Below are 14,094 nucleotides of genomic sequence, written 5' to 3' on the forward strand. Positions count from 1 at the left end.
AATTAAGATGATACACACGGAGCTATTTTATTATTTAATCTTACTGTTTGTAGCGCCGACTTTTTCATTCACATGCAAAAATCAGACAAAGATGATACTATCTATTATGCAAGAGCACATTGCAAGCATGATAAGGTTTCTATAGTTTTAGAAGAGATAATGAAGAAAAAGATATACGATAATAAAAATCTTTATAGCTCTTTCTGCAGTGTTTTTTTTTTTTTTTGATAATGAACAATTATTCTATCGACTTGCAATCTGCTCAAGGTAAATATTTCCCTAAGCGCTAATTGGCTCTCGCGTGATAAGAAAAGACACTTTACCGGACTCGTCCGTTTTTGCATTTGCATCTTTAGACGTAAGACCAAACGGTAAGAAAATTCATTTCGCGAAAGTTGTCTACTTCGTGCCGGCAATCTTCTCGCATAATGCTCGTTCGTTCCGAGAGTTATGAATCGCGATGAAGCGTGGTAGGATTCTTGATGAATATAAAAGTACGGGAACAAATAGCCGTGCGAGAATAGTCGTATTGTGAAAAGCGGATAAAAGTGGATGAAAGTAGACGAGAGCAGTATGAAAATAGACGAAGCCTTTCGAAGATTGCGACTTCAATGGGGAAGTTTAAGCGGTATAAGGGTGAGAAAGAAGCTCACCTTGCGCTGCAGAACGTTGATCTTGCGATCCTTGATATCCATGTGATCCTTGATCTCGGTCAGCTCGGTGTTCATGCGATTGCGCTCCTGTTGCGCCTGCATCGCCGCCTGCGTTTTCTTCTCAATCATCCGGTTCTTCTCCTCGAGCCGCTGTCGCATCTCCTCGACCTGCGGAACGCGCACATTTTTCAATTTCCAGGATTGAGAGTAAAAGACAGTTTTTGCCGAGGGCTTAGTGCGAGAAGGAAAGTCTTTAGGCGAGTCCAATCCGGAATATTCAACGCGCAATATGTACGACGCACGTACACGCGACGCGACGCGAAGCGCCGCGACGTCCTGGTCGAGGGTGGAGAGGCGAGAAGAGAGAAGCTCGACCCAGTTTTCCGCGACGGCTTGGCCTTTCTCTCGCCGTTGGTGGCCTCTCCCGGACACGTAATTTGCTGCAGCCTTAACTTGACTTCCGACTCGTCGGACCGATTTGTCAAATAGCTGATCGACATCATATGCCGATTATACTTAAGCCTTTTCAAAAGTTTCTTCCTCGGCCCAGAAAGGCTTCTTCAAAGGCTTAGGATGTTTTTCTCTTTTTCCTCTTCTCCCGAATTTATCTTACGAGATTAATCGAAAGAGATTTTCTTGATATCTTAGTCTGTTTGATGTTTGATGAATGATATCAACGTAAAATTTGAACAGAAATAAATAATCGTTTTCAATTTTTTTTATTGTTAAATATATTTTAATTATCATAAATTTCAATTTATATCGATTTTACAAAATATGAGACAAGGATTCAAAATTCTTATATCTTGCAGAAAAATGAAAAAATCTCTTTCCGAATTGGAAACAAAGATAAATTTACATTGAGAATTCTTTGAGAGTCAACATTTTTTTATCACCTCGTTCAAATTCGATTTCGCAGCTTTGTTCTAGTTTTGCTTCACGTTAGATTATCGACAGAATTTTTCAAACCTCCGTATTCATCCCGGCTTTTATCGACTTTTTCTAAAAGAATTCGTAAAGACTCAAGGAAAAATATAAGGGTTCGTGAAAGCTGAAAAAATTGACTCGACTTCTTTATTTACAACGGCAATCTCGTATGTACGTTTTCAGGTAATAGCATTAGGATACAGTATTTCACTGTTCTCACGTAATAGAGAATGTATTCGACAAACGTCTGAATTTCGGAGGTGCGGTTAAAAATTTGGTATCGATTGCGGGCGCGTTCTAGTTTCGAATCGGTGTGACAGAAAACAATAAAATCGATGGTAAACTTGTTTACCGAAAATACATTTGGCAAAAATCCTTGTAAATTCTCATGTATTTAAAAACTTTCGTAGTCTTGAAGAATTGTTCTCTTCGAAGATAGAAAAATAAATCTACGAGAAAAACGATCAATGAGATAATGGCAAATTTACTTTAGAGCTCAAACTCCTCAAATAAGATACAAAATAAACAATTATATAAATAATTATAATACAAAAAATATTTATAATAGTTTTAAAAAACTATTTTTTTTTTTTTTTTAGTAAAAGATTTAGAAATTATTATTTTTTATATGTATATCTTTCAAAATCTATTTCACAACTTGATATTATTTTCCGTGAATGATAAAATTCAAAAATATAATTTTGCAATTTTATCTTTCAACGTGAAAATTAGAAAGATTGAGCTTATACTCACATCGGCCTGCAGCATATTATAATGCTCCTCCTTGGCGCAGAGAGACTCCTTGAGCACGGCGATGTGCCTCTGGTAATCTTGGTGTTGCTCCTCCAGCGTTTTCATCTTGGCCGACATCCCCAGCAGCTCTTGGTCCCGTCGCTGTACCTCCGTTCGAAGCTCGTCCAGCTGCGAAAAGATTCGTCGTCCAGGAGAGGATCAGTCCCTGTGCCCCGACCGTCTTGGCGACGACGACGACGACGACAACAGACGGTGTAACGACGACGGCGACGAGCAACGGAGGCGTCAAAATTGCCTGCCGGCTCTCCGCCATGCGATCGAGTACGACGACGGCGATAATAAAAGTCTTATAAAAGCTCGGTGACAGATATATTTTATCGACAGCGATACTTCACGCAAGATCGTAGCGGTGGGTTCGTTTAGGTTTGAAATGGAGCGATCGATGACGGAAAAATGAAAATTCTCAAGAAAGATTGAAGAAATTAGGAAAAGTAGTCGCAAGATTTGTTACTAATTAGAAAAATTTAATGTTTCTAATTTTTTAATTTTTTTAAATAACACCGTAATAATCTCACAATAGAAAATATTTTCTCGTTTGCTTTTATATAATCACTTTTTTGTACCTGCATCGCGGCGCATATTTTAAAATATTCCTGATCCAAATTGTGCGCGAAATTGGTTTCCGAGGGAACAATCTTGCGGGATATAACTACGAAGTTACTTAATTGCCATTGGACTTTGACACGAGTTGTTCTTGAGAGAAAGATCGGGATTACTTTAATTAAAATTACGTTGACGTAGCGCGAGAGGATCGATCCGACGAGAAGTTTCCGTGTCGTAGATTAAAAATTAAATCGCATTGACACATCCTGCTTCGATCCCACCGCTAGTTTTCGTTTGCCTATGCGACTTTCTTGATTCTCGATCGACTTAACGAAGGATATTGATGTACGAGCTATTACAATCGTGACCTAATTATAAAGTCAAACAAGAAGCTACGTAAGCGAGCACCCCAGTTTCGGTTTCAGATCTAAATTCAAGAATTGCTCTCGATTCCTTGAACTTTAATCTCTCACATACACAGAAAAATTTATTAATACATTTTCTAATTTTAAAATAATTTTTTTTTTCCTCTTCTTTCGCATATCTTTGCGCTAATCACGGTTAACTAACTTCTATCTACAACGGCTAAAACTATAATCTAGAAAGAAGAACGAAATCGTTAAGTTAGTTAACCTGTCGAAATTGATCGACTTAATTGACCGAACTGGTAGCCTTGATTATACACAAATTTCCCGGGTATATAATAGAGAGACAAAGAAGAAATAAAAGGAAAAAGACATCGTCGTCGTACTCGGATAGGATTTGTACAAAGCATGCAGCGTAATCGATGCAAACGATACAAAATCACGAACAGTGTTTCTTCAGAGTGTAAAAAATATACATACATATTTTATACATGAAACTATATATATATATATATATATATATATATATATATATATATTCATATATAAGTATATATGTATATGCACAATGTGTATAGAGCGAAGTATGATGGAAACAAAATGTCACATAAGGAGGGAACAGGAAAGATAATCTTTCGAAGGTACACAGATGTTCAGGATATGTCATGTCAATGTCTCTTACTTTCGTGTACGTACCTACGCTCGTCTCTACACTGATGTTGTCGACAGGCCATGTGAATGGAGCTCGTCGCGACATAACGCCGTTGGCGAAATCTCGCGACGATCTCGAAGCAGAGTCGTAACATACGTAACAGCTACTACTAATAAATTAAGCTAATCTCTATCTAAATAAAGAGGCCCTCTTTGAATATAATAGTATTGCAAGAGATATTAGTTTTAATTTCGAAAACGAAAGAAATGTCAGCTTAATTGAAAAATAATAATAAAAATTGAAAAATTAAAAACACTTTTTTAAGGCAATTGATTCGGAATAGTATGCAATAATAAATTTGAATAGATTGTTCGATTTTGATTTTAATATTTAAGTAAGTAAATCTTATTTTCTAATAGTATCTTCTAAAATTTTTATTTTCACAAGAAATAATATATTTCGTATTTTCGGCCAAATATTTTTTTGGCCAAATGTTGCTTAGAATTTTTTCGAATGTATAACAGCCTTTTCTAGTGTATAACAAAATAATTTTTTTATTTCCTGTAAAATAAAAAATTGCGCTTTTGAATGTAATAAATGATTCTAATTAAATACGAAAATTACTGATATGAACAAGATAAAAGTAGAGGACCTCTGTCATGCGTTTTGCACTACATTTAATCAAGACACCAGAAGAGAAACGAGCGATCAATGTTTCTTTTCTCAAACGTGAGACTATTCGAGAAATATGCATTGCTGCATATATCCATTTGAGAAAAAAAAAATTGAGCTCGCTCCCGTCTAGTATCCAGCTATCGATTAATCGACAGCAGCTATTACGGCATTTATTACGGCGAGATTATCACCTCGCGTCTATCTTCAAAATCATCGGCGAAGTGACGAAGATCGGTGACTTCGTCGCTACGACGACGATGACGTCTACGTGATTATCTACGGTGTCATTAAGCCGCACACACACGCACGCAGACGCACATGACGATATTGGAATGATAAGCGGAGGTGAACGAAAGTCCTTCGTTCCTTTCGCTCTTCCGACAAGGGATTGACGATTGATCTTATGAATTTGACGATGAGTCTGGGAGTGTGACGGTCTTTCTCTAAGGAACCACATCGAGGTTTTGTCTAGAGACCGATGTGTAGTTTTTACGTGAGATGCGTGAGATATAATGATTGCGACACACAGTCGGTCAACGATTCACGCCAGTAGAAAGACAGAGAGTTTGAGACAGAGACAGAGAAAGAGATATACAGAGTAACAAGTACAGTGACTACGGTATACATCGAGACACTCCGTTACGTAATATGGTAATCATGTAGATGGAAACGGAGGGGGAACAAGGGTGGCTCGGAAGAGCTTCTTGGGCGGGTGAAGAATTTCCTTACCTCCTCAGAAAGCTAGAATATTGGGGCACCACGTTTAATAATGCTTCACTCACCACGAAGGCTGCCCAATTCCGCTATCCCTCTTTCGGATGAAAGTTTCCGCTCGTTATGTGTCCATAAGGATCTATCTTAAGAGTCCAGAATTTTCGATCTTAATTATTATGATAGATCCCTCGGCGAATTCGAAGTTGATTTCGCATTGAAGAAATTTTTCAAAAAGTTTATATCTTTCTTGTATATTGCAATCTTTTATTAAATATCTTGATAATCCATACAATTTTTAATTATATAAAATATTGAAAGAATTTACTTGAATTCACATGAGATATGACAGTAAGATTTGATTGTATAAGTTTATATAATTTCGCGAGAAATTCTTCTTTGTTATCAATATTATGTTTTATTTTAATTAAGGAAAAATCAACTTCAAATTAATCAACAAATCTAATATTTATATAATTAAGATTAGAAAATTTGGAACACATTTATATAATTTAACACGCACGGCTTAATTAAAGATTATTAGTTGTCATTAATTGTTTCACTAATTTACATTTCACTAAATTCTTAAATTTATATTTTATTATTTTCGAAACGTTCCTATAAACTATGACTCGTTACTATAAGATTCATTATTAATCTGTCCGATTGTAAGAAGAATTCTGCGGAATTAGGGACTGCCATTCAGTACTGACTTATCGTTAACTTAACTTTATCTTAAATGCTAGTTATACCTTAAGATCTATCGGGCAAAAGGTAGCATTTTGTTTATCTACGAGTCGTATTGTTAAACTTGTCATTTATCTCAAAGACATTATTTTGATATTTCAATTTTGTTCAATCTCCCCCAATTAACGATGTAATCGCAAAATAAGAGAAAATGATTCTTATAAAATAATTTTTGTAGAGCCTATCTTTTATTAATAGTAAATACACTTGCCTCGTAAATAATTAACGTTATCTTGATATAAGCGCCAAGTTCTTTCTTTTTCTTGCATTTCTTTAAAAATCAATTCAAAAACTATATATTTAATTCTTTTATTACTTATAATGTATTTTTTATTATAATATATTTCAAATTTCATGCATAAAATACGTTTTAAAGATAGACTCTAAGAAATGTCTGGACACAAACTAGATCGTAGTTACAGATAGCCGAGATTAAAAAATACATCTTTCTACGCGACCAAAGAAATTATTCTGACGAGACCCGTAGACAAACTGAATGATCCTCTCCGTCTTCTGTAGACGGGCTACCGAATTAACGGGCTCTCCCGACAGGTAATCCGACGTTCGTGGACGATGATCGTCGTCCCGACGTACACGTATGTCTTATGCGCACGTCCACGTGCGTCTTATCCGAACGGGACGACAGAGCTACATGGCGGATGCATTTTCTGCTCGCGCGTGCAGCATGCATACAGCGCCTCGAGAGCGAGGTCGGCGGGGGTGTATCAAAAGGGAATCGATAATGAGGCATGCGTCTCGCTAATTACGACACCAAGGTAAAAGAAACGGGAGAGACAATTCAAGAAATGGGGATACGAAACGATGACGGCGGGCTTGCTTCGTATACTTGCCGATGACGAGTCACGTGGTCGTTGCGCGAACGCTTGCGCTTAAAGCGACGCGTTTTTCTCGACGATGATCCTTGACGATTGAAAGGATGACGAATGGATAAGAAGCGATTCTCGCTTGATGACGCGATCTCGCCGAGAGAGTTTGCAAGATCGTTCGATAAAAACGATGCTGGACGAATGAGCTTGCGGCAATTCCTCGCGATTGGTCCTCTCGTGATAATACAATCTTCTAGATTTTCTTACAATTATCTTTTACTATAATTTAGATTCTGGATTATAAAATATTTTCACAATGCATATATAATTTTGATTATAAAATTTTTAATAATAATTTTCAATCAAGATTAATTAAGATAATTGGTCTTTGATTCTATTAACGAAAGGGTGATATCGCGAGGAGACTCGACGAGGAACCTCGGCGATTATCGATGATAAAGATAACGACGATAACGAGGTGAATAAGTGGCTGCTGCGCGATGATGTAAATTATATCCACGTAAACTCCTAACGACGCATGCAACATGCTGGATCTAAGTTCCCATGCGAGTTGCACGATCAAAGAGAGACGATAATGATCATCATGAAAGCTATCGATCGATCTATATCTCGTGCGATGATTCTCGCGATGATTTTCCATATATATTTATTAACTACTTTGCGACTCGATGATTATGAAGAAATGAGAGCATCCGATGAATTCGATGATTAGAGAGAATGATTCCATGGCGGTGCAAGAATCGATATCGAATCTGAATCCAGTGATTCAGATCTAATGATGCAAAGCTGATAAAATTATCGATGATAATAATGCTTTCATATAGTGACATCGATTATCGTGATCGAATACTATGGCTATTGAATTTTGTGGACCTTTAAGATGACGAGATGAGGCGAAGAATATGAAGTGCGTGGCGCGATGATCTTGACCCTTGATTGATCGTTTTTGGGTGTCGTATGGCGAGTATTGTATTGATGCTTGTGAGTCGATGTGATTTGGGTGCGTTCTTCTCTTAAATGGGACAGGAAATTATAGTGAGCAAGGAAAGGATAGAGAGAAGAATGAGAAACGTGAAGAATATACATGAATGCGATGTGAGACAGCATAGGAACGTAATTTGGGTTTTTTTTTTTTTTTTTTTTTTTACGGTTATCATGATAATATGGTGTGGGAGATTGTAAATTATCTTCGTTATTGTTGATTGTATTCTTGATCGGTCGAGAAAAAAAAAAAATTTGAGACAATCTGAATGTCTGGTAAGTTCGTTGACATGATCTAATCGGTTGGATGATATCATTAAAATTAAAATATATAAATTTTCGATGAAAGTGTTTTACCAATACTCGACTTGCGTGTTGAGATTTTTGCGTTTGGAATGCAAAATGCAGTTGTCTCATCCGCGAGTACTCGACCTGCGCAAACAAATTTACATCCACTATTTAACTTTTTTATGGATTTATTTTAATATTTTTTTGTCCGAGACGAATATATAAGGAAAGAAAATATTTTCTATAATTAGCGCGCAAAGCCTTTGTGTCATAATTCCATCTTTAAACTTTTAACTTTGGAATTATGATATTATTAGCAATACCAAGCTTTAGCTAAAATAAGAGTTACATAATTTTCCACAACATTATGTTCTGAAATAAATGTCAATAAAATATTTAATTATTTAGAAATACACAAATATATTAATTTAAATTTTTTTAAGAAAAAAATGACGTTTCTCGAAGAGAATTTTATGTAATATTAAGCAATTATAATGTATTATTCGTTATAAATTTTAACTAAAGAACCGCGATTTAGAATGAAATGAGCTGCAATGGATGTGTCGTTGCGATCTACAGCCAAAGAAATAAATAAATAAAAATCAATGATCTCTCTTCTCCTTTACGCGTGATCCATCACGGTGGTTCCTCCGTAGCATCCGCCAGGGTCTTGAACCTGCTGAGGATCTTAAGAAGGATCAGTTTCCGCAGAAAATCGCGTAAAAATGAGCGGAAACAAGAGGTTGAAAACGCGCGAAAACAAACTCGCCTCCTTGCGTTTTTTTTTCCATCACATTATTATTATCATTATCATCATCAGTATGGTGACATAACAATTTTCATAATTATAGTGCCGGTTTTCATTATCGCGAGAGCGTATATCGCTCGTCTCCCGTCCAGGAGGCGCAAACTCCGAAGAGGACCGTTTTGTTTAAGCTTTAAAGATGAGGCTGACCTTGCGAGCGTGTGAAGCAGTCGTCCCAAGGACGGCGTTTCGTCTTTCGCACGAGTGAGATCGCGGAACGTCGGCCGAGGCGGCGGAAAATATCCGGGTTGTCGGAGAGAGGGAGAAATCGGTCTTTCCCTCCCTGGGGAAACCGTCATCCCGGATCCCGGTCGTCGCGGTTCCATCCTCGAGATGATACGGGAGTTTCATGGAGCGGAGGGAGCGTGAAACGGATCGGTCAGGTCATACCCAGCTCGACCATTGCAACCACATTTTGCAAACGCTTCAATCAGGATGCGTTTAATCGTGTCAATTAGTCAACGTTCAGCTTCCAACGTACGAGCAAGTGAAATGACGTTGCGTGTCGGAGATCTTCGCGTTACATAATCGAATGTTCACCGATACGACGCCTTACGATCTTATACGAGTACACGGTAGAAAAATAAGGATTGTCACAACCTCGGAACGGCCTCGGCTATCCGGCCTCGGCGAGCGGGAATATTTTGAGCGTGATATGTTTGGAATAGAACGTGCGTCATCTCGAAAATCATCGATGTTAGAGACTCGACTCGATTAATGTATTATTCGTCTATAATTAAGCCAGGTATAGCCCGTAACACGTATACTATTTGGATGCGTTTGAGAAAGAGAAGGGTTTAGGAAGGAGGCTGGATGCAGAGTTAGATAAATCGCTGTGAGCTACGAAAATATACCGGCGGAAGCTTCAGGTAGACTTTTTTTTCTTACCTATCTACCTACACACGCATCGTACACGCACACGCATCTCTTCACATATTGTGTATGTACCATATATATATTTTTGATAAAAGTATTTGTGTGTATGTGTGTATAAGTATATATATATATATATTTATTTATATATAGACGTAATTCTCTGCGCTTCCCATTCAAATAATTTCTCTCTTCTTCTCTGGTAATCACCATTTTCATTATTTTCAGTTTCTCATCGCGCATCCGCAAACAACATCAACATTCGTATAATAGACATATCTTCAACAACGTTCTCGTAAACTCACGATCTAAGGCCTAAGAATTTTAGATACGCATGGTTTTTTCTAACCGCGTTGCAATATATCAGCTACCGAATTATATATGACTTTCTCGTTGACTTTCTCACCGCGGGATCTCATCCGAAATCCTCGCGTACCAAATCTCCCTCTTATCTCGCGCCTCTTCGATTATACTTCTCTGATCTAACAGTATCGATGTCCAATGCATGTTTTCTTTTTAATATTTCAGAATATTCAATTTTTTCCCGACATTTGTATATCCAAAATATCTCTATCGAATTTATCAGATATTCTGGATACAATGTCGCAATACCTAGAAGCTTATTATAAATTAATTGTTATTATTTTGTATATAAAAAAATATATTTATAGAAAAATTATTTTAGATAATTTGTATAACATCGAACACATTATTTGTATAAGAAAATTCTATTAAAATAGATATAAAAAATCCATTAAATACTATTTAATTTATTAATAACAATTTTATAATTTTATTTAAAAAAATATATATAATAACATAATTAAAAAAGGCATATTAATAAAGAAGAGAAATCTAGATATCAACTGATTTCTCGATATTCAAGAACAGCCATTGGACGTCTGACTGCATCGGTCTTGTTCCACTTTATTCGCGTAGCGGAAGCGGATAGCCTTTCTCTCTTGCCATCTGGAGGACCATTATCAGAAGTGAACGGAAGATCAGAGATCATCCGAAGACTTATCGCGTTACACATAAATAGAGGGATTCTCCGAGCGTATTTGAGGAGTACAATCTGAAAATTCCTCGCGTTGGAAATGATCACGTGTTACGCGGGCGCGACAGAGCTCGTTGCCGAGGAAGTAAAGTCTTCAGATCTGACATGCACGTTTATTAGATTGCCGTTATTTCTTCGGCAAAGCTATTTAAATCTTCAAGCGAATTTCTGACGTTTAGTAGCTATTCTATGACTTACAGAATTATGATCCCGCCGTCGTAAAATATCTACGTCTCAATATTGTGCGTAGTACAAATAAATTTTCCCGAGAGATACGTTGATTTGAGAGCTGTTACTTCAAGGAAGTTTTCAAATTATCATTTAAGAAGCCTCGTAAAATACAAAATTTTTATAAAATATTATTACAACGTATTTATATAAACTCGCTTCTTTTTTAAGGATTCTCTATTTAAGTTCACATGTTTATATTTTAATTCGCGATTTGATAATGGTATGTGGTAGCTGCATTATTATTAAAAAAATTTCGTTTCTGCCAAGATCTTGTATTTCGTCCACGAATGCGTGTACTTTTCCATCGCGAGATGTTTCATCTAACGCCCTGCACTCCATATATCCTATCGTTTAGGAATCACCCTGTAAACCTACGACGTCTAAATATAATTCGAGTCAAAAAATAGTGAACTCTGCGTTTCGGGATGTCGCGTGACGAGAAAAAGGATATCGAGAGGTAAAGAAAACAGGTACGTGTTAAAATGTATGTGTATGTATGTAAGAATCTGTGTATCTGTGTTTGCGTGTGTGTATATGTGTGACGGACACGGTCGACGAGAATCGGTGAGAAGTAAAACAACGCCCGTTCTACGAGTCGACACTATGAATACACTTATGGCGATATTATTTACGTTAATCTAATCCCATGCTAAAATGGCTCTTCTAAAGCTCTTCTAAGAAGGAAGACGGGAAAATTAGCGACGCAGCGGAGATAACGCGACGTCGGGAATAACGCTAGGCCAATCACACGCGATGAAATACATTTTCGCTCATCTAGATAATAACTTGTTCGCGTTGAGTCGCTCGTATCAAGCAAAATGTAATTTGCAAAGTTTGCAAGTTTATTCGTTTTAATTAACATATACTTGATGTGTTTTTCGAGTTTGTGTATCCGTACTCAAGAGCAATATATACTTGGGAGCAGGACGTTACGTTGTTTAGGGAACGTTCGTGCGATAGATTCTACCTAACGATTCCACTATTTACAGCTACAGACTCTATTTGCGATTAAATATTCGCGCTATCGTCTCATATTCTATAATTTAGATACTAGATATGCAAGTATTCGGCTTGGTACTAAATATTCAGCCTTTATTTAGATTTTGAAATTAGATATAGAACTTGTTCCATATTATCACAATACATATAATTTCGCGAAAAATGTTTCTTTCTTCGCTTATCACTTTGCTATGTTTAATTATCGCTCTCCAATTTTTTATTCTTTTTTTTTTTTACTTTTCTTTGAAATATAACTTCTTTCTTCCTTCCTCTTTTCGTCGTATATAATGATTTATTCAAAATAGAAAGCAATTTATAAAAAAAAACAAGTATTAGTACCAAGTGTCTCTTTCCGAAGACTTTTCAAACTATTTGTATCAATTGCTGATGAATTATTAACAGGGCTCTGTTTCGTAAAATTGCAATGTTTGTAATATTAGATGGAGAAATCTCTACAAAATGTCATTAAGTTATTTCTGAAATTTCATTTAAACTGTAACAAATAAAAAACTATTAATTATAAATAACGCTTTTAAGTATGCTAATAATATTGATTTAAGATCTAAGAGATCAATTTCATTTCTTAAAAAATACTTTTAAATGTACAGAAGATTGAATGAGTTATTTTATCAAAAATTTGATTATCTTATTGTCTTACCGATTAAATAATTGTTAAATGTCCGAGTTTAGTTAACATTTAATTTAGTTAACGAAATAGAAACTCGCGTAATGATACTCACAGACACATTTCTTAATCATTATATTAAAAGTCTAATTTTACGAAACGCAGCTCTTACTTAAAGTCAGGGATGTGTCGTGGCGCGTGGCTCGAGATCGATCAGATTCTCGTCGATCGCGTCGTCGTTTTAATTCTCACAGATTCCTAAACTTTGTACGCGTGTAATAGAGAAAAAGACGAGGGAAATCGAAAGACCCTCGCGCGCGGAAGTCGCCGTCTCGGCGATCCGTTTTTGCATCAACGCCAGCTCTTCGGCTTCCTCTCCCTTCAACGGAAAAAACTTCCTACATATTATGTACGCCCGCCCTTCTCTTCGACCTTCTGTCACCTCGATTCTTTTCTTCGCGACGATTTAGCCTCTTCACCGAAGACGATCATTTTCCTTGCTTTTGGATAATCATCCTCGATAAAAACAACATATTTTTCTCTCTAATTTTGTTTCCGAATTGCTCTCATTTCAATCCAGTCCTCCGATTTCAATGGCTCCCGAAACTAGCCGACGAGGATTACGACGACGACGACGACGACGATGATAACGATGAAGACGACGATGACGATGATGAAGATAACGACGACGACGACCAAGACGAAGACGACGACGCCATCGTGATCCTCGTGTACCTGTGTACCGGAGAAGAAACTCTCGACCTCCCGCGCCGTCCCAGCTGTCACCCTAGACGGTGTCGTTCTTTTCGATGCGCACGTTGTTGATGAAGAAACTTACTTGCCGTTTGAAGTTCAGGTCGTGCTTGTTGAAGGTGTGAGCGTGCAGCGCGAGGGCACCCGCCGCCGCCGGCTCTATTTGTTTCAAGTGTTGTTGCATTTGCTGCTGCTGCTGTTGCAGCTGCAACTGATGCAGCTGCTGCTGCTGCTGCTGCTGCTGATGCAAATGATGATGATGGTGATGTTGATGATGGTGCAGCTGATGGGGATGATGGTGGTCGGTGGCGTAGCGATCCGTATACGGATTGACCACGCCAGTGGTGGTGCCCGACGAAATACCTGCCAGGCAAGAGGAACCGCCACCGACCCCGACACCACCGCTCATACCCAGCCCGCCGCCGCTTCCGATGGTCCCACCTGTCGAACCGGCAAGTAACGAACTGGTTAGTGGCGCGGACGACGCTTGGCCACCGTACGGTACCAGCGAGGTCATCATGGACGGTCCCCTGACCAGGGCCAACGTG

The 14,094-nt window shown here is 37.6% G+C and overlaps 1 protein-coding gene across 3 annotated transcripts in view; it reads right to left on the bottom strand.

The window, feature by feature from the left end:
* The window catches only part of Brp (ELKS/RAB6-interacting/CAST family member bruchpilot), a 62,292-nt gene that overhangs the window by 12,745 nt on the left and 35,453 nt on the right, over positions 1-14,094 (bottom strand). Inside the window, exons 6-9 of one of the 3 annotated variants that reach the window (XM_070294375.1) lie at positions 8,273-8,347; positions 5,358-5,369; positions 2,334-2,501; positions 654-821 (exon numbers count right to left, since the gene is read on the bottom strand). In XM_070294375.1, the coding sequence (XP_070150476.1) occupies positions 654-821; positions 2,334-2,501; positions 5,358-5,369; positions 8,273-8,347 (423 nt within the window). The remainder of the gene's footprint in view (positions 1-653; positions 822-2,333; positions 2,502-5,357; positions 5,370-8,272; positions 8,348-14,094) is intronic. The other 2 variants (XM_070294385.1, XM_070294390.1) reach the window with 2 other exon arrangements.

Source organism: Polyergus mexicanus, unplaced genomic scaffold, assembly GCF_030449975.1.
Source record: "Polyergus mexicanus isolate NDT 795.1 unplaced genomic scaffold, iyPolMexi1.0 SCAF_1, whole genome shotgun sequence".
Classification (NCBI taxonomy): domain Eukaryota; kingdom Metazoa; phylum Arthropoda; class Insecta; order Hymenoptera; family Formicidae; genus Polyergus; species Polyergus mexicanus.